This window comes from Peromyscus maniculatus, chromosome 6, assembly GCF_049852395.1.
Source record: "Peromyscus maniculatus bairdii isolate BWxNUB_F1_BW_parent chromosome 6, HU_Pman_BW_mat_3.1, whole genome shotgun sequence".
NCBI classification, from domain to species: domain Eukaryota; kingdom Metazoa; phylum Chordata; class Mammalia; order Rodentia; family Cricetidae; genus Peromyscus; species Peromyscus maniculatus.
Genome location: NC_134857.1, coordinates 82,475,155 through 82,496,513, shown reverse-complemented (window position 1 = coordinate 82,496,513; position 21,359 = coordinate 82,475,155). Strand labels below are relative to the sequence as shown.

At 48.2% G+C, this 21,359-nt stretch overlaps 1 protein-coding gene across 3 annotated transcripts in view; it reads left to right on the top strand.

The window, feature by feature from the left end:
• The window catches only part of Vangl1 (VANGL planar cell polarity protein 1), a 50,418-nt gene that overhangs the window by 4,874 nt on the left and 24,185 nt on the right, over positions 1–21,359 (top strand). For all 3 annotated transcript variants that reach the window (XM_076574731.1, XM_076574730.1, XM_015999203.3), the window contains exons 2-4: positions 3,246–3,436; positions 10,804–10,942; positions 15,954–16,561. In XM_076574731.1, coding sequence (XP_076430846.1) covers positions 3,366–3,436; positions 10,804–10,942; positions 15,954–16,561 — 818 coding nt within the window. In that variant the 5' untranslated portion in view covers positions 3,246–3,365. The remainder of the gene's footprint in view (positions 1–3,245; positions 3,437–10,803; positions 10,943–15,953; positions 16,562–21,359) is intronic.

Sequence of the window (21,359 nt, the reverse complement as noted above, 5' to 3'; positions counted from 1 at the left end):
CATGAAATAGGAAGGGAAATCAATGAGGTAAGATGGGCCTGGAGAAGGGGCAAGGATGCGACCTTTGGATTTGACTCAAAGCTCAAGGCAGTTTCTGGCCAACTTAGACTTTTTTAGATGGAGGGAGAGGGGTAAAGGATTTAGTGGCAGTGTGTGTGGGGGGTGCAGATCTCATACAAGATTCCCCTCATTGGAGGGAACCTGGGCAAGGGGTAGTTGGTAGAGTTAGGAAAAGGCTTTTCCTGGAGGGCTCTTGGGAGCTGTGATTTCCTCTGAGGGACATGCATGGAGTTGCCCTAATGGATGGTCCACATTTTAATGAGGACAAAGAACAATGCCCTTCAGCAGAGGGGAGAGGGGATGAAACTTGGGTTCTCTACACTAGAGGTGATAACTTGTTTATTCCTCATAATAACCTTGGGAAGGGACTATTAATGATGTCATTTTACTGGGGACTTGGCTATGGGACAGAGCAGAAGCACCTGCCCTGAGGTCTAACCGCAAGGTAGCACAGAAGCACAATCAGTTGTGGGGTGCTGGGTTGGGGCTCCCTCCCTCTAAGATGCTCCCCGATAGTTGGTGAGAAATCAGAATTAGAGTGGAATGGGGAGCCAGGAGTCACAGGCTGGAAGGCAGAAGAAGCAGGTATCAGGATGAGGGGGGTTAATTATGAATGCAGAGAAGAATGGTCAGTTTTCTGACAAAGGCGCCAGGCCTTAGACTCTGCAGGCCAACAGAGCCGGGCCAGGGCTATCAAGAGAAGAGGACTGGTTCATGCTAGGCTCTGCATCCTGGCTCTGCCTCCTAAGGTTGCTTGTCTGCCAGCCAGAAGGCCAGTGAGGAAGGAACGTAGCCCAGAGCAGAAAGGAAGCGGAGACTCCAGCGTGCTGAAAGCTGATTTGAATGGCTGGTGAAAACCCTGGGAGACAGTAGGGTGAGCGAAAAGACGGGCCAGTTCAGCCTGGGAGGCAAGCTAATGTTTTGAGAGATGCCTGATGGGTTTCATGTCTACTCTTTACAATCACCCCCTTTCCTCCCAAGCAGGCTGCTTGGCCTCCTTTTACTGGGTAGGAAAGCCACAGCTCCAAGGTTAAACTGCCTTGCTCCAGTACACAGCTGGTGAGTGAGCAGGCAGCCTGAGGGGCAGCCCCATTCTGCCCACAGCGGGTAAGCCTTGGGTGGGATAGCCTAGCGGGAGGTGCTGGCTAGTCGCCCGACAGCTCTCTGAGCTTTTCTCTTGGTGAGCGAAAGACAAGGAGCTCATGGAGTTTAGAAACCACCAACGGGAGCACTCGGGGCCACCCACTTTTACTTACCCAGGGCATCTGGTGCCCATGCTGGGTGCTGCCAGCACTGTCAGCTCATAGTCATCAAAGCACTCCTGATGCTCACATTTTATAGATGGGACTTCAAAGAAGTTTCATCATTTCACTGAGGTCCCACAGCTAGGAAGCAAGTCAAGCCTGTGTCTGTTTATAGCTTCTCTCTGGGAGATGGTGGCTGGTTCCTTGATCCCTGATTGACAAGTGAGCAGACTGAGATTCAAGAAGGCCAGGAAGGGCCTGCTCGCAGGTGGGGAAGCATGGGCTGGGCTCCATGCTTCCCCGTGACTAGGCTTTGGCTCTTGGTGGCAGACGGCTGTTAAGTAATAACCTGGTATGGGGAAAGAGAACCAAGTATTGGAGGAGGAATGAACGCGTGGCCTCCAATTGGAAAGCAGCCACCAGCAGGGCCAGGGGAAGCAGTGAGTTCTCTGTCATCCACTTCTGAGCGGGGGTCTCTGGCTACTTATTAATATGGACGTGAAACGGATGGATCAGTACAGTGAGCAAGGCATGGAGAGGGAGGGCAAGGTGTGGCCTTTGGATTTGACTCCATAATTATCATTTCCTTCAGATATGTGCTAATTTGGGGGTGGCAGGACCCTATGTTCCCTACCTATTCCTTGGTTCAGGGGACATTTTTATTGTTTTTTTAGCTTTTAATCACATCGGGCCGTGGGGAGATAAACTTTTTTTTCCTTTAGGAATTAGTATTCTGAGATAAATTCCTAGTGAAGTCATGAGTTGAGACACCCAAGACAAGGCAGGTAACCCCTAGGCACAGGGTCTCTTGAGAAGTAATGGAATGCCATTTCTAGGCTCTGGGCCGATGTAACTGTGTGGGGATGTGACTTCCAGGCCCAGTAAAAGCTCCCAGTGTGAATTTTCTCCCAGTCTTAACTGTTGCTGGGGTCTGGGAGCCTGAGCCTCCTCAGGCTTTGGGGCCGTATGGCCTTTGCCCTTATCTCACTGGCTGTGTGTGCGGTGTTAGCCTCCAGGACACCGCACCGGGGTGGGAAACCCTGATGGCCCTAGACCAGACCTGGGAGAGGGGTGCAGGAAGAGGCAGAACTTTAAGATCTGACTTTTCTAGAAATCGGCTGAGCATGTGCAGGCTCAGGAATGTGCTTGGACGTGTTTCCAATTTATTTTTATTGCAGAGCAATATTTGAGGGAAGTGGGAAAGGACCTAGGACCTTGCAACTAATAAATCACCTTTTCTGATGTCCCCTTGTAGCAGTCCCTGCCCCCCCCCTAAGTTATTTTACATCACTGTAACAGTTGTGTAGATTCGTTGGCTACCTGCAATCCTGTTTCCTGCTTCTTAAAACCTCCATTCTTCATAACTGTCATTTTATACAGATACATGCTATTTTCTTTGACTGACTGAATCATACCTCACCCCACCCCCCAGCTATTCCTTGGCTTGGGGCGGTGTTTACCCTGCCTCTAGCTTTTTATTATCGTAGGTAGCAAGGCAGTCGTGGTGGTTGTTGATTTTTAATTATCTAAGATAAATTTCCCGGAGTTTGGATTCTCAAAGAGACTAAGAAAAAAACTTTAATTGACTTTCGGAGATGATGGCCAAAGTGCTGAGTAAGTGATTTCCCTGGGCGTTGTTTTTATATATAGCCGACAGTTGGGGGTGGGGCAGACATTTGTCTGGGGGTTCCTGTGAGAAGCGGTTCCTATAGCCCAAACCACGAGAAATAAATGTCTCAATGCCCAGGTTTCCCAAACCTTCTTCCTCCTGTTGTGATGGGGTCCAGCCTGCTCGCCACCCCTCTTGCCTGTTCAGACTCCTGCGAAGCTTCATATTCCATAGCAGGGACCTCAGAGGAGAGTTGGCTCTTCTTAGTTTATCTTTCGGCCCTTTTAAGATTGACTTCAAGGATTAATCGCTCTTTTTTCTCCCCTTCCCAGAGTCCTGTTGAGGAGTAGGCTCTCCGGTCCCACAAGGAATTAGGAGCAAGTAAGTGAGACCCCGCGTGGGAGGAGACTAGTGCCTGCTCCGTCCATCATCAGAGGAAGCTCGCCATTGCTATGGATACCGAATCCACATACTCTGGATATTCCTACTACTCAAGCCATTCAAAAAAATCTCACAGGCAAGGGTATGTAAGCACCGGGTCAGTCCACCCTTCTCTGTGGGGGCGCGTGCAGGTTGGTAGGGCTTTCTGTGGAGAACCAGGAGAACCAGGCTTTCAGCAGCCTGCCCGCAGGGCTGAGGATGCTGAGGGTTCAGCCCGCCGGTGCGTGAGAAGCCAAGCTGTGAGAGCGGTTGACAAGCTCCGGGAGTCACCACACTGCCAATTTACATTTTATAGCCGCCATTAGAGTGGATGACCTTAATTTCTCACAATTGGTTTTAAATTAAAGTTTTCCCGGGCCGTGGAAATGTTTCGCATCTCTAAGTACTTCTCATAGATGTAGAGTTCTCGCAGAGCTTTACCAATTCTGGAAATGAAAGTTAAAAAGCAGGTGTTAATTTGTTGCTTCATCCAGAGCTGCCAACTCACCGGAGGGCCATTAAGTATCTGCCCTGAGGCTATCTCGGGCATTTTTGGGGGGGGGCACCAGCAAGTGCCTGTGCGCACACACCCATACCCACCCACACCCACACACCCACGGAGGTGTGATTGGCCTGATGACTGATTTCTCTTTGACTAGTCTTCCAAGTGAGCAAGCTCAGGGTGGAGAACACTATCCTGAGTGGTGGGGCCAAACTCTCCTTCCTTGCTGACCGGAACAGGCCTGCATTGGAATTCAGAATTCAAGAATGCTTGCTGAATGGGAGGGGTAAATGGATGAATGGATGGACAGACAGATGAGTGATGAAATGGGTAGTATTGTACTGTGCAGGGTAAGAATGCACCAGGTGAGGCGTCTCCTCCTCTGTGAAATGGATATAGGGATCCCCTCCTCCTGGAGCAAATGAGAGCTGAGTGAAAGAGTCACGGAAAATGACTAGCTCAGCCCGTAGAAGGAGGCCTCTCACGAGTAGCTGTGTTAATGCTATCTAAGTCTTGGTATTTCAGCACCCGTGTTCAAAGGTGACATGTGGCCCTAGCTCAGAGGCCCATCTGGCCACAGCTGTGTGCTGTGTGGACTGGTTACTTACTGTCCTGGTGTTTGCTTCTGTCGCTGAGCCGATCACCATAGAAGTAACCGTGCCCAGAGTGAGAGTTCAGATTAGGATGTGTTTTTGTGGATCCTGTGTGGATGGCCACCCCTGCAAAGAAGCCTACCAGGCGCCAGGAGTGGCATCTTCAACAAGGGCCTCGTGGCAGTGGTGACTGGTGGGTGGGGAATTGTGCACCCAAATTTTATTTTTCTGTACAAATTTGTATTTTGTGATTTTTCACAACGTGAATGGAGGCCAGATAAGGGAGCAGGGGCCTTTAATCCTTTTACTTAGCCGGCAGAGGCAAGCAGATCTGTGTGAGTTGGAGGCCAGCCTGGTCTACAGAACAAGTAGCAAATTCCAGGCCAGGCAGGGCTGCACGGTGAGACCCTGTCTTTAAAAAATTAAAATGAATAAAAGAGAATAGAATGGAAGTATAAAGGAAAGCTTTTCAAAGATAATGCTTATGAGACTACATTATTTTTAAGGAAGCAGGCTTCTGGGTGGTTCGTTTTTTTTTAAAAAAATTGCTTTATTTTCTAAACATTCCTGCGATGTTTGTCCAGCTCCCAGTGCTGGAGCCCAGCTCTCCTTTCCAGTGAGGACAGAAGGCACTCGATGTGGATGCTTTAGGGGTGACATTCTACAGCCCAGATCCTGAGAAAGTCAGAATCCTCCCCTACTGGTTTTTAAAAATAATCACAGATTTCGATCAGTGGGTGAACTTAACAGATTTGTTATAAAATACCAGAAACAGCTGTTTTCAAATATCTGGTTTCTGAACCTAACTGGAAAAAGGAGCTGGGTTATTGGGGGTGTCAGACTTCCTCATCCGTATCATTTGAGTAGGAATTTGGGGTTTCTTTGGAGCTTGGGCGTGAGCAGGAGAGGATGGCTTGAGAAATTCTGAATGGAGCCAGCCCTGGCTTCTTTTGTCTGCACACCCACGAAGATGTGCACTCTTCAAGGCCCATGGCCGCTTGCTCCTGCTTCCCGGGGCCTCCTGGGGTCCCGGCAATGGATTCTCTAGTGCTGTTATGGGAACTGTGAGAGACTATAACTTTCAATTAAGATGACATGCAGAACGCTTAGTTCTCTCTGGATCCCTTGTGGAAAGTACTTGGCAAATGTGAGTTGGAGCTGAGGCTTTTAATCAATGGATCAAGGAACGTCGTGGCCCGCCTACTGGGAGGGCTGAGTGGCGCTCCGCTTCCCAGAGCTGATCAGGGGATATTGCTGAGTGCCCATTCCAGGTGGAGCCGAGCGAGCGGGGGATTTGAGCTGTAGGGCTGTAAGTACACTTAGTGGATCTGGGAAGCCCCGTCCCTCCTGTTGCATTGAATTGTGTGAGGGAGGACCACAGAGGTCCTAGGAGCTATGAGGCACAGTTTGTAATTCACCCACGGTAGGTGCTGTGGAATGCTCAGCGAGGGTGAGAAGAAATGCCCAACAGTGATGGAGCCCTCCACAGGCATGAGAGCCGGCTGCCACGGGCATCTCGTGTGCCAGGAGTGCCCTGGGAAGAAGGTTTCCCTGCTCCATGGTGTGTGGGGAGTTTAAATGGAGGAGTTAGGAAAAGAAAGAGACCTGGTCTTTCGGTAATTTTAGCACAGCTCCAGCTCAGAAAGGAATAATGAAGTGCTTGGTGACACTGATGGTCTTGGAGGATTGGCCACTGCCCAAGCCCATTTTCTGACAAAGAGATCACTGATGCCTGAGCTCTCCAGGGAGTGTCCAGTTAGCTTGTTGAAAGAGTAGTACAGACCTGTGGGGTTCCTGATGCCAGCAGCTGCTGGGAGCGTTGAGCATCATTTTGAGAGTACCTGCAAGGTCCATCGTGGCCACCTTCTCCCATGCTTACAACAGTTCTAGAACAGTGGGGGTTGGGGGCACTGTTTTCCGGGCGGTGAAACTGACACACAGAAAAGGAACCTGGTTACCAGATATCGCCAGGCGAGTAGGACTGGGCTTGTCGGTCCTTTGGAAGAGAATGCCACCTTTGAAAGGAAAATGTGACTAATGTGTTAAAGATGCATTGTACTAAAGGGCCGTTCTACACCCCGCCAGCCAGCAAGCCTGGCAGTCCCTAGACAGGGGACAGGTAGTGAGTGGGTGGTGCAGGAGGAAAGGGAGGGGTAACCGCTGGATGGCTTTCCCCATTTAGAAACGGACACGCAGCAGAACAGGAGGAAATAGCCTTCCAGGGAAGTACTGACTGTAAGTAGGGACAGTGTGGGAATCTCAGGCATTCTGGCTAGACTGAGCGCGTCGCAGAGCTTCCCCAGGGCTCAGCTATCGAATTGCCTACATGATGATGCATTTACCTGCACACATGGTTGCCTCTTGCATGCCGCCGCTTGCTCTCCACACCCTCTCGTGCATGTGTACCCACAATGCGCAGATACACTTATCTTTGCACTGACAGACTTATCTTGACTCCTGTGGGCCAAGCAACCTGGAAGACAGATTTAGAGATACAGAGAGATTCCCGTGTGTGACGAGGCTGCCCAGCAAGAGCCCTCAGGTGATCCTGACCACTTAGGAAGTTAAAGCTTGAGTGTGTCTTAATGCTCCATTTATTGGTTTAGTAAATTGTCGATCTCCCCCCACCCCCCACCTCTTAATACTCTTTGACACAACTTCATCATGGGAGAACTCTTTACCAGGACAATGGGCAGTCACAGAGAGATGTCCCTTAAAGTTACAGCATCAATTTGGTGTCCCAGGCTGGCCTCAAATTCTGTATGTCACCGTCACCAAGGGTCACAGGTGTGTGCCATTATGTCTGGTTTATGTGGTGCTGGGGATTGAACCCAGAGTTTCAGGAATGCCGGGCAAGCACCCTCCTGACTGAGCTACGTCTCCCTTCCCCTGTTACAGCTACAGGGATGAGTGTTTGGGTATATTCTGCAGTGAAATGACCTCTTAGAGGTTTGTAGTTCTGCAAGCTAGAAAGCGCCGGCTGGGTGATCGACAGTGTGTTTCTTGGACATCATTCTCAAGTCCTGGCTTGGCTGGGAGACCTGCCCAGAGCAGTAACTAGCAGCAGTGATTTCTGTAACTACCATGTGGTATGTCCCACTCCCTGCTAAGGTGAGACCAGTGCAAGGAGCAGATCGCTTGGTGAAGCGATGATTGGAGCCTCCCTATTCTGGGTCGCCCATCAGTCAGGACTCTGTGCTGTCCTCCATCCATGCAATACTAACGATAAAAGATTTCTTTTTACTTATGAGTCTGTGTCTGTGTGTGTGTCTTCAGGTGCTCACGGAACTCAAGGAGCTGGAGTTATTAGGTCTTTGCCAGCCTCTCGGTGTGGGTGCTGGGAACAGAACTCAGATCCCCTGGGAGAGCAGTAAGTGCTCTTAACTGCTGAGCCGTCTCTCCAGCCCCACTATTTTAATAAAGATGTACTGTGGGTTACAGCGCTACACAGCCCAGCACCCACAGTTTTGGTTCCCCTGCCATTCACAAGGCTTTTCACACATACGCAGACTTCTAAGTAGGAATTTCCACAGCCTCCCCAGAAACCTGGGGTGGGAAAGTCTTCACGAATAATCCTTGCATCACCCACATCCTGATGGCCTGGGGTGCTGGTGAGAAAGATGTAGATTCCTGTTGTCTCTCTTCCAACAAATTCGCTGAGGGCAGGGCCACCCAGTCTCTGCACCCATGGTGGCTTGTCTGAGGGGGTCTGAGAAAGGAGAGCCACTGGTGTAGAGGGGCAGGTGCTGGGGGCTACTCGATAACAAGTTCTTACCTGCTTCCCTTCGGGTGTTATCCAGGGAGTCGTGAGAGAGTGGCCGACACTGGTTGTTCCCATGTCAGTGCTCTTGGGGCTTTTATGAGGCCAGCTGGGTGGTCCAGGGAGAGGAGTGTGGTCTCTTTTAGTCCTGGCTGGTTTCCTTCTGCTTTCAGCCCTGGTGGTGGTCGGGAACCAGGAGCTAGCAGGAAGTGAAAGGATTCGGTTCTAGAAGAATCTTTGCTGTCACAGGATTTGACCTGGGAGGCCTTTCAATAGAGAGCCAGGTTAGATAAGCATGTGACTCGGCTGATGGCCAACAAAAGAGTGACAAGTGGAAGGGCAGTGGGGAGGTGGAAGGGGACAGGATCATTCCGGGGCCATCCAGCGGGCTGCAGGAGGGACCTGGTGGGACAGCAGTTCTAGACCTAGCTGGAAATTCATTCCAAAGACTGACCATGCTGGGAGAGCAGGAATCTCCCACACTGCTCCATGTTGCTCACAGAGAATGCCTTTTGGAGTGCTGATAGTGGACAACCCAGAGCACCCAACTAAGGCTATTGATGTTGACAGTGGTGACTACAAATATTAGCTTTGAAGGCCTCCCTCATAACTCCAGCAGTGTGACTGCGTGGGGGTGTGAACATGAGTGCCAGGAATATTCACTCTATAAAATCTCCAGATTTGGGATATTTAGGAAGTGAAAGGGGACCAGTGGAGGGAGGAAAGAAGGTAAAAGGGGGTCAACATGATCTAAGTACATAGTCTTCATGTATGGAAAGCATCATAGTAAATCCTATTGTTTTATATAATTATATATGCTAATTAAAAATCTAATTGTTCCTCAAAATCAGTAAAACATAGTCACTTTGGATAGAAATGGTGGCAACAGATTTGGCTTCAGTCCTTGTTCTGCTCCTTACCACAACCTCTGGAAGGCACTTAAACTCCCTGAGCCGCCTCTGTTTTCTCATCTGTGAGATGGGGTAGTAATACTGGCCTCAGAGCCAGTATTTGTTAGAATGGAATGGAGCTAATCCAGGCAAGCACTCAGCCAAGTGCCATGTGAATGAGCCAGGGAAGGGGAGATTGGCACCCTTGGCTGTTGCTCTGGGTGAACAGCTAGATTCTCTGCTGGCGTGGTTGCCCAGCTCAAACCTCACACAACTGACCAGAGCACATCTATTTCTCTTTCACAGGCTAAGAATGGAGCTATTGTCCTCGGAAAACTGTCTACCATGGGAAACCCTTTGTTCCTTGGAGGAATTATCCACAGCTTAGCCAAGGGAGGGGTTCCCAAGATAGGAGTCTGGCAAGAAGAGAGCTGCCATTCAGTTGTTTTCATTTTAGGGTTTTGTTGTTGTTGCTAAGTTGTAGGTTAACAGGAGATGTGCAGTGGGAAGAGGGGTTGGCAGCGTGCTTGTGGCTTTTACACCCCTTTCTCCAGGATAACATACTCTCTCCTTCACAAGGTCCAGATACCATTCTTTGCCATTGGCTAATAACTGCTACTGTATACTGGGCGCTCACCCCACACCCCTCTCCTGGGCACATACACTTTGCCTTGTCTGTGTGGCATCGCCATGGCTCCCATCCCGTTTCCCACAGAGGGAAACCGAGGTCAAGTACCCTGTGCAAGGTCACATAATGTGTACATGGAGAGCTGACTGTCTGGCTCTGCGTACCAAGCGGGAAACCCTGGGCATGGGGACAGGTGGTTATGGGAAAGACAGTTGTCAAATGGCGCATGGGGACAGGAGGGCTAAGGGAACTCAGGGATGTTGGCCTCTGCAAGGCTACTTAGGAGCCACTTTCCTTTACTGCTTAGTGACCAGCTTGTGACCTGTAGGGCTTGGCCACTCTGGCTGAGTCTTTTGTAGTTTTAAGACTCAGCAGCAGGGTGTCCTTCCACTGTGGCTAGGGGACCACCCACCAAGTTCCTCTGGCGTGAGTGTGGAAAGCCTGCTTTTCTTAGGTGGCCTGAAGACACACACCCCCTCGGGGTCATTTGTCTCACCTTCTTTGTTTCTGTGGGTCTCTTTGAGCTCAGCTAAACCTACAGGAATGGCTTTTCATGTTGAATTGGTAAGAATGAAAAGTAAATGATTCTCTATCCTGCTTTAGGATCTCCTTTCTTCTCCTCCCCTTGTCCCAAAGTGTAGGGTGACATCGTGTCCCAGATTTTTTTTTTTTTTGGCCAGATCAAAGTTTAGATAAGATGCAGTGTTCTTCCAGTAAAAAGCATTCCTAATTAGTTTAGGGAAATAGTAACCAAATCAACTGAATAATTATTGCAGGGAAATGTGCCCCAGCCATAATATTTCTAAAATTAGGCTCTGAAAAAAAAAATGTGATCATTGTTGGTGGAGGAGTGGCAGGCTTTGTTTTGAGTGTTAAATTGGCAGAAAGAAAATACTAAGTAGGGAGTCCAAGATAATCTCACTCCTTGCAGGCTTGTGGGGATGGGTAGGTATGGATGCCATGTGTAAGGGTGAGGGCGGGGTATAGGCATCGGCATAGTGTTTTCTGAAACTCGAAATAAAATTTATGTTTTGGTGAGCAGGAGAGTCATTAACCTGGCGTAAGTTTGATGTCTGATTATTGGATGTCCCCCCCAGGGAAAGAACACGAGAAAGGCACAAATCTCCACGGAGTAAAGATGGCAGAGGGTCAGAGAAGTCTGTCACTATCCAGGCTCCCACGGGAGAGCCCCTGCTGGCAAATGACTCCGCTCCCACAGGCGCAGAGGAAGTTCAGGTAAGGATCAAAGGCGCCTCTGTGGGCAGGCTGCCACTCAGCCCCGCCTCCTCTCCGCCAACGTTTTCCTAAGTCCTGTTGCAGTAAGTTCTCTGGGGTTTTTAATCTTTATTTGTCCAGCATCTTAATGAGTTTATCTACTTCGCTGGTTTTCTCGCTGGTCTAAGGACAACATGTCCTAGCATTGGGTAGCTTGGGGTCCTTCTGAAGTGTGATTGGTTGGCCTCCTTTGAATGATGTTGGAAAGAAGCCACCTTGGCTGATGACAGGTCAGAAAAGGGAAAAGTTCCAGGCACGAGTCCCTGGAGACTCATTGCAAGATGGAATGGGACGGGAGAGGGCAGGAAACTCCCTTTTCAAAAAGACCCGGGGAATGCTTGGCATTGACGAGAGGGGACAGCCAGAAATGAGGAATATGAAAGAAATCAAGGCCTTGGCATCCAGATGGCAAGCCTGGAAATCTGAATGAACGAAATAACTAGAGTCAAAGATCAGGGTCAGAAATATGTCCAGCAAACTTTGGGGTTAGTAGCTGTGGTCTTTGGGGTACCTTAATGTCAAGGCTCTGGGCTGAGCTGGGACAGACTGGAGAATGGGTTTCCTCTATCAAGAGATGGCAGCTTCTCTGCTCCAGACCGCTGCCACTCAGGACTGCAGGAATTCAGGGTGACTAGGCCTTGCGTGTTTCAGAAATATTAGTATTAGGACTTCATATGAAGTCAATCAGTTTTAAAATAGCAATACTTCATTACTTTAGAAAGTATGTGGGATCTTCTATGCGTCCCTACTGTCTGGCAGCCTGGTTGATTTAAATAAACATCTGAGCATACTCAGAAGTATGTTTGCACACCCCCCACGTCTGAAATGTTGCATGCCCAGCCTTGCCTCACATGAACAACGCAATGTGTGAATGCATGGCCGTAAAGATACAGGACTAGAGATAAGCATATACCCGTGCACACCTGTGGAGACCCACAAATAGACATAATCAGATAGGAACACTGGAACTACAATCCTTGCAGATTGGATCCAGATGCCACTGGGGCTCATAACTAGGCTTCCTCACTGAGTGTGGGGTTTGTTCAGTGGTGAGCAAACCTTTTAACACTGTTGTGCCTCTTGCTTTGGTTCTAGGAGGACAGGTGTTTGTGTGTATGTATATATTATGGATGGGTGGATGGATGGTTGGGTGGATGGAAGGATAACAGATGGATGGATAGATGGATGGATGATGGATGGATGGGGTCAGTCTTAGCACTGGATCATCCTGAAAAGCTTCCCAGGTCAGCTCCCCCTAGAAGTGGATTCGGAGGTGCTAGTTACCCACTGTGAAGGCGTTTCCTTCTTTGTACCCCGAGCTCTCGGGGAAGCTGTTGGTGCTCACAGCAAGATGGTATGATGGGAAGGACTTTGGGAAGTTGTGTGTTTCAGCAGCGTGTTAACGTTGGGAACAGCCACTTCTGTTGGCCTCAGCTTCTTCACCGAACAATCCAGAATTAGATTGGTGAAGTTCAGATGCATTCTTTGCTCCCTGAAGACCTCAAATTTGAGAGGAGCCCTTGTGGGTATACTTTTTTTAGACGGAGATGTACACAGATGTGCATGGGGATTTAGTTAGCAGCTCACTGGCAGGAAGTTGGATGCACAGTTGAGTCAGAGCAGTGGTGTTACACAACGAAATGTCCACATGACATCAGAAATGTTACCTCAGCAGGGTTATCAATCACATGTGCAGAATCCCAGACATGACTGCAAAGCCAACTGTTTTCGACAGCCTGTGAACTCGTCTTATATTGTAGCAAGTTGTGTGTCTTTGTGGTCTGTTTTCTCACACTCAGAAATCAAATAATTCTCAAGGGTATACTTTGATAGTTTCAACAGATGAACCCACACCCTTCAGCACAGAAAATTCTCCTGGCTCTTCCTAGTTGATCCCTACCCCCAACCCTGCCTCTCCAGGGCAACTGCTATTTTGATTTCCATCTCAGTGGATTGGTTTTGCCTGTTGGAGAGTTGAATATAATTGGAATCATATGAGTTTTTCCCCACTCAGCATGATGATTTTGATATTTATCCATGGTCTATGTGTTTCAACAGTTCACTCTTTATTATTTTTGCTGACTAGTATTCCATTGAATGGACCACAGTTTGTTATCTGTTCTCCTGGAGGGTGGACATTTGAGGTACACACATTCTAACTATGATGATTAAGCTCTTATGAATATTTTTATAACCCTTTTGTGGACATATTTTCATTAACTTTTGGTAATACCTAGGAGTCAAATTGCTGGATAGTATAGTTAAATGTTTATCTAAATTACTGTAAAGTGTCAGGCCAGTCTTCTGGCAATGATGAACCATCTTAAACCTCCACCAGCAGTGCCTAAGGGACCTGGCTGCTTCTAGAGAATGCCCTTGGTCATTCCTCTTCATGATCCATGATACCTCTGACTTCCCAAGTTGATGGCTTATGTGTTCTTAGATTGAAATCTTTACTACTCACCCCCAATATTGCTAATGCATTCATAAATTACGATTTTTTTTAATGACAAAACATTATTTCTTAGCCTAGGTCTCTAAAAAATTAAATACAGTGTTTTTATTAATTTGTTGAGAATGTCGTATATACATATAATATATTTTGATCATATTCACTTCTCCCAATAACTTCTCCCAGATCTGCTCTCAACTTCTTAACCCCTCCCAACTCTACATCCTCTTTTTTTAAGAACTTACCTAGTCCAGTATATGTATTAGTGTGAGTCGCCCCATTGGAGAATTGCCAACTATGGGCCAAACCTTTAAAGAAAAACAAAACTGACTGTCTCCTCCAGAATCCATTAATTGTCCCTGGCTCCTCAGTCTGGAGTGGGGACCCATGAGCCCTCTCCCTGCTCTGTGCTGGAATGTTGACTGGCTTAGTTTTATATAGGTGACCACAAGTCTGTGAGTTCATGAGTCCAGGGTCCTGTCACGTTCCAAGGGTACTGTTTTTCCTGTGTGTCGTTCCCCCCCACACCCCTGCCCCGATTTCTGGCTCTTAAAGTCTTTTCTTCCCCTCTTCTGCAATGGTTCCTGAGCCTCATGCAGAGGGGGCTTATACAGATGTCCCACTTGTGGCCGAGTCGCTTTCTCGTTTTTACTCTACCTAGTTCTGGATTTCTGTGTTAGTTGCCATCTACTACACCAAGAAACCTTTCTGATAAGGTCTGAGAGCTACACTAACCTATAGATAGAGAGATGTGAATTCAGAAGGCAGCTTGATATTATGTCCATGTAGCAGAGTAATGGTTGTGGTGCACCCTTGAGATCTGTGAAATCCCCAACCATGAGTTCTAGGCCAGAGGTGTCCATTTCTTCCTGTGGATCAGGCTTTAAATCCAATCAGGAAGCAGTTGGTTACCCTCATAACATACACGCCACTGTTGCAGCCATGGGCTTCTCTTCCTACACTGGTCATTGTTATAGCTCAGAGAGGTCCCAGCTGAGTGAGACTACTGATGACTCCCCACTCCCAACTCCCCAGCAGTCTGCATGGCATTTTTCTGGACTATGAAAACTAACCATCAGGGAAGAAGATTCCTTGTTAGTGCCTACTTGATGTTTCCACCAGGAAATTGGTCCATTTCCTGTGACCAAAGGATGTAATATCTTCAGCAGTAAGGTCTTACCATCAAGTTCTTGTGGGCACACCCAACGCTGGGCTTTTTATTTGCTAACCTGTGGCTTCAGGAAGGAGCTTTAGGCCTGTGTAGGATGATTGCAAGTAAACTCTTTTATATGAGTAGACATATGTGTGAAGTTTATAATAGTAGTTATTCCTCCCCCCTTAAACCTCCTTTTCACTTCCCCTCCCACTTCCTATCACCTGTGTCCTACAGCCCTCCCTCCTTTAAGATCTTCCTACTTCCTCCCCTCCAGTGGTCCCTCTCTAATTTCCCAGATTCTATGGGTACTCCACATTAAACATTCACATCCAAAGGTTCGCTGCTAGGATCTGTGTATGAGTGAGAATGTGGTTTGTCTGGTTCTGAGTGATCTATGCTACTGTTTGGTCCATGTACCCAAACTCCATCCGTCATAAGCTGATGTCCTCATTCCGCCACTTTGCCTCTGTATGTGACTCTTGTTTTCCTGGTTAAATCATAATGTGTGGAGCTGACATGGTTCCTGGAGCCTCCTGGTTCTGTTGTGCCCGGAGATGGAGTCCTAGTTACCAGTGACAGCCAAAGTGATTGACAGACTCTTGTGGGATGAACAGGCCAAGTGTTCCCACTAGCAGCCACCGAGAAGCTTAAAAGAAGAAAGCAGTGGAGTTCAAGATAGAACAATCCTGGTAGTCCTACGCCTTTGCTGTTCAGTTTGTCATGAAAACATGGTTTTCAAAGAATTTTTGAGCTGATCGGGCCATAGATGAGTTTTGAATTTTCTTAGTCAGTGAGAAATAATGTCAAAGAGTTCTTTTAAGGCTGCTCCTTACTGAAGTAGGTAAATCCTATAAATGCCATCCAGACATTTAGAGAATGTGCGACTCTGCTGTGGGTGAGTTTGACCTCATGGGATGTGCATGCCTTTCCTATGCCCTCTGCTCTGCAGAGCTCTGGAGGGTCTAGATTTGGGCTTTGTAAGCCTAGAACTTAGCAATGGGAGGGTGCTCTCCTGTGGCAGATTCACGGCAGCTTAGTCTCACAGCAGCTAGTTAAGTCTCAGCAGAAAGGCCAGGCCCCTGGGCTTCTCAGAACCTTTCAAAATGAGGGATGACAACGTATCATAGTGACGAATTGCCCAAACAAATTCAAAGGTTAGATTGTGTTTTCTGTGTTCAAAGGACAAATATAGACTATATTTTGAAAATTTCAGTGAAAACCGCTGACGTTTAAAAACGCTCCTGTATTAAAAGCTGATTCTGTTTCCGTTGTTCGAGAAAGTTGGGTAACTGAAGTGTCGTTCTTTCCTGTTTTGTTTTGTTGTGGCTTTTACGAATGCCTATCACTGTCTTCTCTGTCATCAGGATGACAACTGGGGAGAGACCACCACAGCCATCACAGGCACCTCGGAGCACAGTATATCCCAAGAGGACATTGCCAGGATCAGCAAGGACATGGAGGACAGTGTGGGTCTGGACTGCAAGCGCTACCTGGGCCTTACGGTGGCCGCATTCCTTGGACTTCTCGTGTTCCTCACCCCCATTGCCTTCATCCTGCTGCCGCAGCTCCTGTGGAGGGAGGAGCTGAAACCCTGTGGCACCATCTGTGAGGGACTCCTCATTTCTGTCTCATTCAAACTGCTCATTCTGCTCATTGGAACCTGGGCGCTCTTCTTCCGCAAGCAAAGAGCGGACGTGCCGCGGGTGTTTGTGTTCCGCGCCCTGCTGTTGGTCCTTATCTTTCTCTTCGTGGTTTCTTACTGGCTTTTTTATGGGGTCCGCATTTTGGACTCCAGGGACCAAAATTACAAGGACATTGTGCAATATGCGGTCTCCCTTGTGGACGCGCTGCTTTTCATCCACTACCTTGCCATCGTCCTGCTGGAGCTGCGGCAGCTACAACCTATGTTCACACTGCAGGTGGTCCGCTCCACCGATGGAGAGTCCCGGTTCTACAGCTTGGGACACCTGAGGTAAGGGGCATGCGCAGTGAGCAAGCAGAAAGGATGAACTCTAACTCCAGGAGATGGCTGGTCCTCAGCCAGCAGGGCTGAGGTGAGGTCCTCGATGCAGATGCTGTGACTGGGACCTGACTCTCTCTCTCTCTCTCTCTCTCTCTCTCTCTCTCGTGCGCACGCGCTCTAGTAGGAGCAGTATGAGGTCGGGGGTGTCCATGCCTTCACAATGGGGCTTTTGGCTGTGTTCAGGGCTTTGTTGGACTCATTCGATACCTCTCTGGCAGTTCCCAAAGTAGCACAGAAAAGACAGGCATAGTGGCGGCCACCAACCTTGACTGTGAACTTGGCTGATGGATGATGGATAAGGTGACTATAATTTCATTTTGTCCAAAATGATACATTCAGGTACTTGCTGTAGCCAAGTTTTGGAATCATCGTAGCTGTCCATTGGCAGATGAATGGATAAAAGAATGTGGTGTGTGTGTGTGTGTGTGTGTGTGTGTGTGTGTGTGTGTGTGTGTATGTGTGTGTGCACGCAGTAGAGTTTTATTTAGTTATAAAGAAGGAAATTTTATCATTGACAGGAAAATGGACAGAATTGGAGATGATTGTGTTAAGCAAAGTAAACTAGACCTACAACAATCACATTTTCTCTCATATAGAAGGTAGGTTTTATAGATGTACATATATATATATATATGACATATAAACACACACACATACACAAACATGAAAACAGAAGGCAATCTACTTAGAAAAGAGAAACGGAGGTTTAGGAAGGAAGGAGGAGGAAGAGGAGAGGTCTGTGGGTGTCACGGGGAGTGAGTATGGTCAACGTACATGGTGTATTTGATCAAAAACATCTTATGAAATATACCACTTTGTACAACAAATATGCCTCACACCCCTGAACTCAGCATTCAAAACTATAATACCATTTTTTAAGAAATGGTGCATCTGGCTTACCTGGGTACCTCAGTGGGATTAGTAGCTCTTCCTTTTTGTTTCCACTCTCAGGGATAATCTGATTTGGTCCATCAGTTACGTAGTTACCCTAATGACTAATAACGCATCAGGCTCTGGGTGGGGTTAGTGGCGCACGCCTTTAATCTTGGCACTCAGGAGGCAGAGGCAGGCAGATCTCTGTGAGTTCAAGGCCAGCCTGGTCTACAGAGCGAGTTCCAGGACAGCCTGGGCTACACAAGGGAACCCTGTCTCAAAAAAAAAAAAAAAAAAAAAAAGGTTGAAGGCTACAAATATGTAAGGGTTACGCGTTTGGAAAAGGTTAAAACGCATTTACATTAGTACATTATTGTATGGTTAACTCAAAGGGTGAGAATCGTTTTTGTGTTTTGTGAATGAAGGAAGGTAAGCACTCTATGCCGGCTATCATTGCAAAACCTTGTGTGATGTTATTAATCCCAGTGCATGGACAGAGAGCTGGGGAGAGAGGGTGTAATTGATATACACAACATATCATGCCCAGCCTTGTTTGGATTCTTTCCAATGTCATGGGGCTGGGCTGAATTAATGATCCAATTATGACATCCCTCTTTCTATGTAGTAGCTTATTCTTCCATCTGTTTCCTTCCATACATTTTGAGATCCCTGAGAATACAAGCTGTGTCTTACTCCTTCTGACATCCAACTGTGGCTTGGCACACAGTTGGCAATCATATGGTCCCCGGGTGAGTGATCCACTATGGTGGTTTGAATGAGAATGTGCCCCATAAAGACTCATATTTAAATGCTCGGTCCCAGTTGGTGAAACTGTTTGGGAAGGATTAGGAGGTGTGGCCTTGTTGGAGAAGTAGGTCACTGAGGGTGGGCCTTGAGGTTTCAAAGCCCACCACATTTCCAGTTATCTCTCTCTTCTCTCTGCCTCTGGCTGAGGGAAATATAAGCTCTCAGCTGAATGCTCCCTGCCGTGATGGTCATGGACTCTAACCCTCTGGAACCATGAGCCCCCAAATTAAATGCTTTCTTTTATAAATTGCCTTGGTCACAGTGTCTCTTCACGGCAATAGAAAAATAACTGAACCACCCACCTTGGATGTCTGGCTTTAAAGTTTCACTGTCCTGAGCAGCAAATGCTGATGTGTATCGGCAAAGCAGTCAGGACTGGTCAGGACACCTTAGTGGCTACCAGAAGAACTGGCTTTGTCATCATTTTGGCTATCCAGAGAGGTGGCCCAGGCCCAATTTGGATTCAGATCCCATTGCCCAACTGGTGTCATGCTGTCATGCACCCGCATCCATGTCTCTGGCTCAGCTCATACTGCCTGAGGACTGGCTGGTTTAGGGTTCAAGGCTGCGGCCACCAGGATTGATTTTCATGGGAGTCTGTTTGGATGATTACGCTGTGCAGCATACATTGGTATTTCAAATCCTCCATAGATGCACGTAAAGCTCTGGAAGCAAGTCGGTCACTGGGGTGTTAGAACCTTAGAGAACTTTCTTCCCACTCTTTATACTGGAGAGGGACTCCCATAAGATGCCTTACAGAGCCCAAGCCCAGAGTTGCCTGGGGCTCCCAGGCACTTGGAAAGAGACTGGCATATGGCTTTGAAGTGGGCAGTTGCTGTGCCAGGCCTAAAGATAGGGGACCCTGGCTCGAGAGGATAGGGCGTTTCAGACAGTGGCAGCTGTGAAGCCTACTGGGAAACAGTCTGGCTCTGAGGCAAGTGTTGGTGACGCTAACACTGTGCGGCGAAAACCTGTGGTCCTGGAGCAGGTGAGCAGCAGCATTTGGGACTGTGGCATCCACAGTGAGGCCGGATGCCGCTTTGTGTCTCAGCCTTCATCCCGAGTCCTGTAATTCCCACCAGCACAAGCAAGGACGATGTCTTCCTCACCTCAGGTCAGTCCAGGCTGATGGGACAAATGGCGCCTCCTGGGCTCCCACCCTCCTCTGAGACAGGTCGACTTCACCTGCCCGTGAGACCTGGGTGCTAATGGGAGGGGCCAACCCAGCAGCCCCCAGAAAGGAAAAAAACAAAAAGCTTTTTAGCTTGCTGCTAAAAACAGTTACCTCAGTTCTCCGGGAAAGCTGCAGGTGGCATGTAGCTAACAGGCTGCGGGGAGGGGCATTTGAGTGGAATTTCTTCCCTTGGCCTCCTCACTCTTCCCCCCCTTTTATCAGGCCCCTTTTGTCCTCTACATGGTGGTTCTGAATTCTGAGGAGGAAGGAAAGGTGTCCTGTCTCTCCTTACAGATAGAGTCCTTGGGCAGGGCTAGGTGTCCTGTGACACCTGGGCAGAGAGCTGAGGCAGGCTTGGCACCGCCCCCTGGCACTGTGCTGGCCGCATCACCTGCTGATCCGCAGGCTAAATCTGGTCCAAACCCAGCAGTGGCTGGAAGAATCACTGGGCCAGAAATAGAACTTCTAAGCCCTTTTGTGAGTTTTTAAGACAGGAGCGGAGGGGGGAACAGGATGGACAAAGTGAGCCCCCAGACATCAGAATAGCAGGTCTTCACCAGACCCAGCCGGAACCCCAGGCTCTTCCGCTGTGCCTTTGTGCAAAGCCTTTGCCGCAGAGCGACCTACTGCGCTTCGGTACAGAGCGGTGGGGAATTGTGTTCAAAGGTGGTTTTCCTGAATGGACTGAGCTATTTTTGAGAGTGTTCAAAAGAATGCCTACTCCTCAGGCTCTTACAGAAAGCGGGCCTCTGTTAGCACTGCTAAAAGGCCCTTGCTGTGGCTTCCCTCGTGGGCAGGAATCGTTTGGGGTTTATTTGAAAACCTTCAGAAATGGAAGGGATTATTGTTGTAGGGTGTGAAATTCCATAAATAGATGTAAGATGTGACCTAACCTTTAACTAATGCCTTAGTTAGGAGTTATAAGGCCTTTTCATGTTTGGACTTAATTTGCCTCACCTCTGGGGGTCAGAGCAGGTGGGGCGGTGGCATACATCTTTTCCCACTGAAGACAGGTTAAGGGACCTGTTCGAGGTCGCCAGCGGGCAGCACCTTGCCGTTCACTACCCACCTATGTTCTCTATAGTACCTGAGGTTGGTGTGTTGGGGGGGGGGGATATCAGTCCATACACACACCACTTGTCACTTTATTGGCCCAGTTCTCACAGCGATTTGCTAAATTTTCTTTAACTTTATTAGAAATGTAATTTTGTTGTTAAGCTGACTGTATGAGGGGAGACACACAGAAGACTATGAAAAGCAAGTTTTAAAATGACATTTAATAGCATCAATATTTTCTGTGTTTTGGAATCTTTAAAGCAAAGCTCAGTAAATATGGAGCAGCCACTGATGTAGTTGAGAGTGAGCAGCTCCCTAGCTGGCTCCCAGCAGGCGTGAGGCGCCTTCTCAGCTCTGAACGCAAAACTCAGTCTTTAGGACGATCTCGTGGGGTAGGCACCATCTTCTTCACTGGTAGATGAGGAAACAGAGTCATGGAGGCATTTGTCATTGTGAGAGAGAGGACTTGAGCCCCATGGTGTGGTTTCAGAACGATCCTAACCACTCACTGTACTGGCCCTGAACGGAGGTTCTATGTTCATGTTCCCATTCCTGCTGTAAGAGCACGTGAGTGACTTGTAAGCACACTTCGTGGGCTGAGTGTGCCCGCCTGGCGGGTGCTAGCTGATGCTGTGCGTGTTATGTTCATCCGGCTCTTCCTTTAGAGCGGAGTGGACAGGATGCGGGTATCAGACTGGCTTCTTCTCTCTGGTCCCTTAGTTCCACCGGTCCTTCAATTCACCAGTTGACAAAGGCTGGGCCTTGGGGCTGTAGCAGGGGGTTTGAGGCTCTGGTTGGATTCTTTTTTTTTTTTTTTAACCTTCTCTATTTACTTTA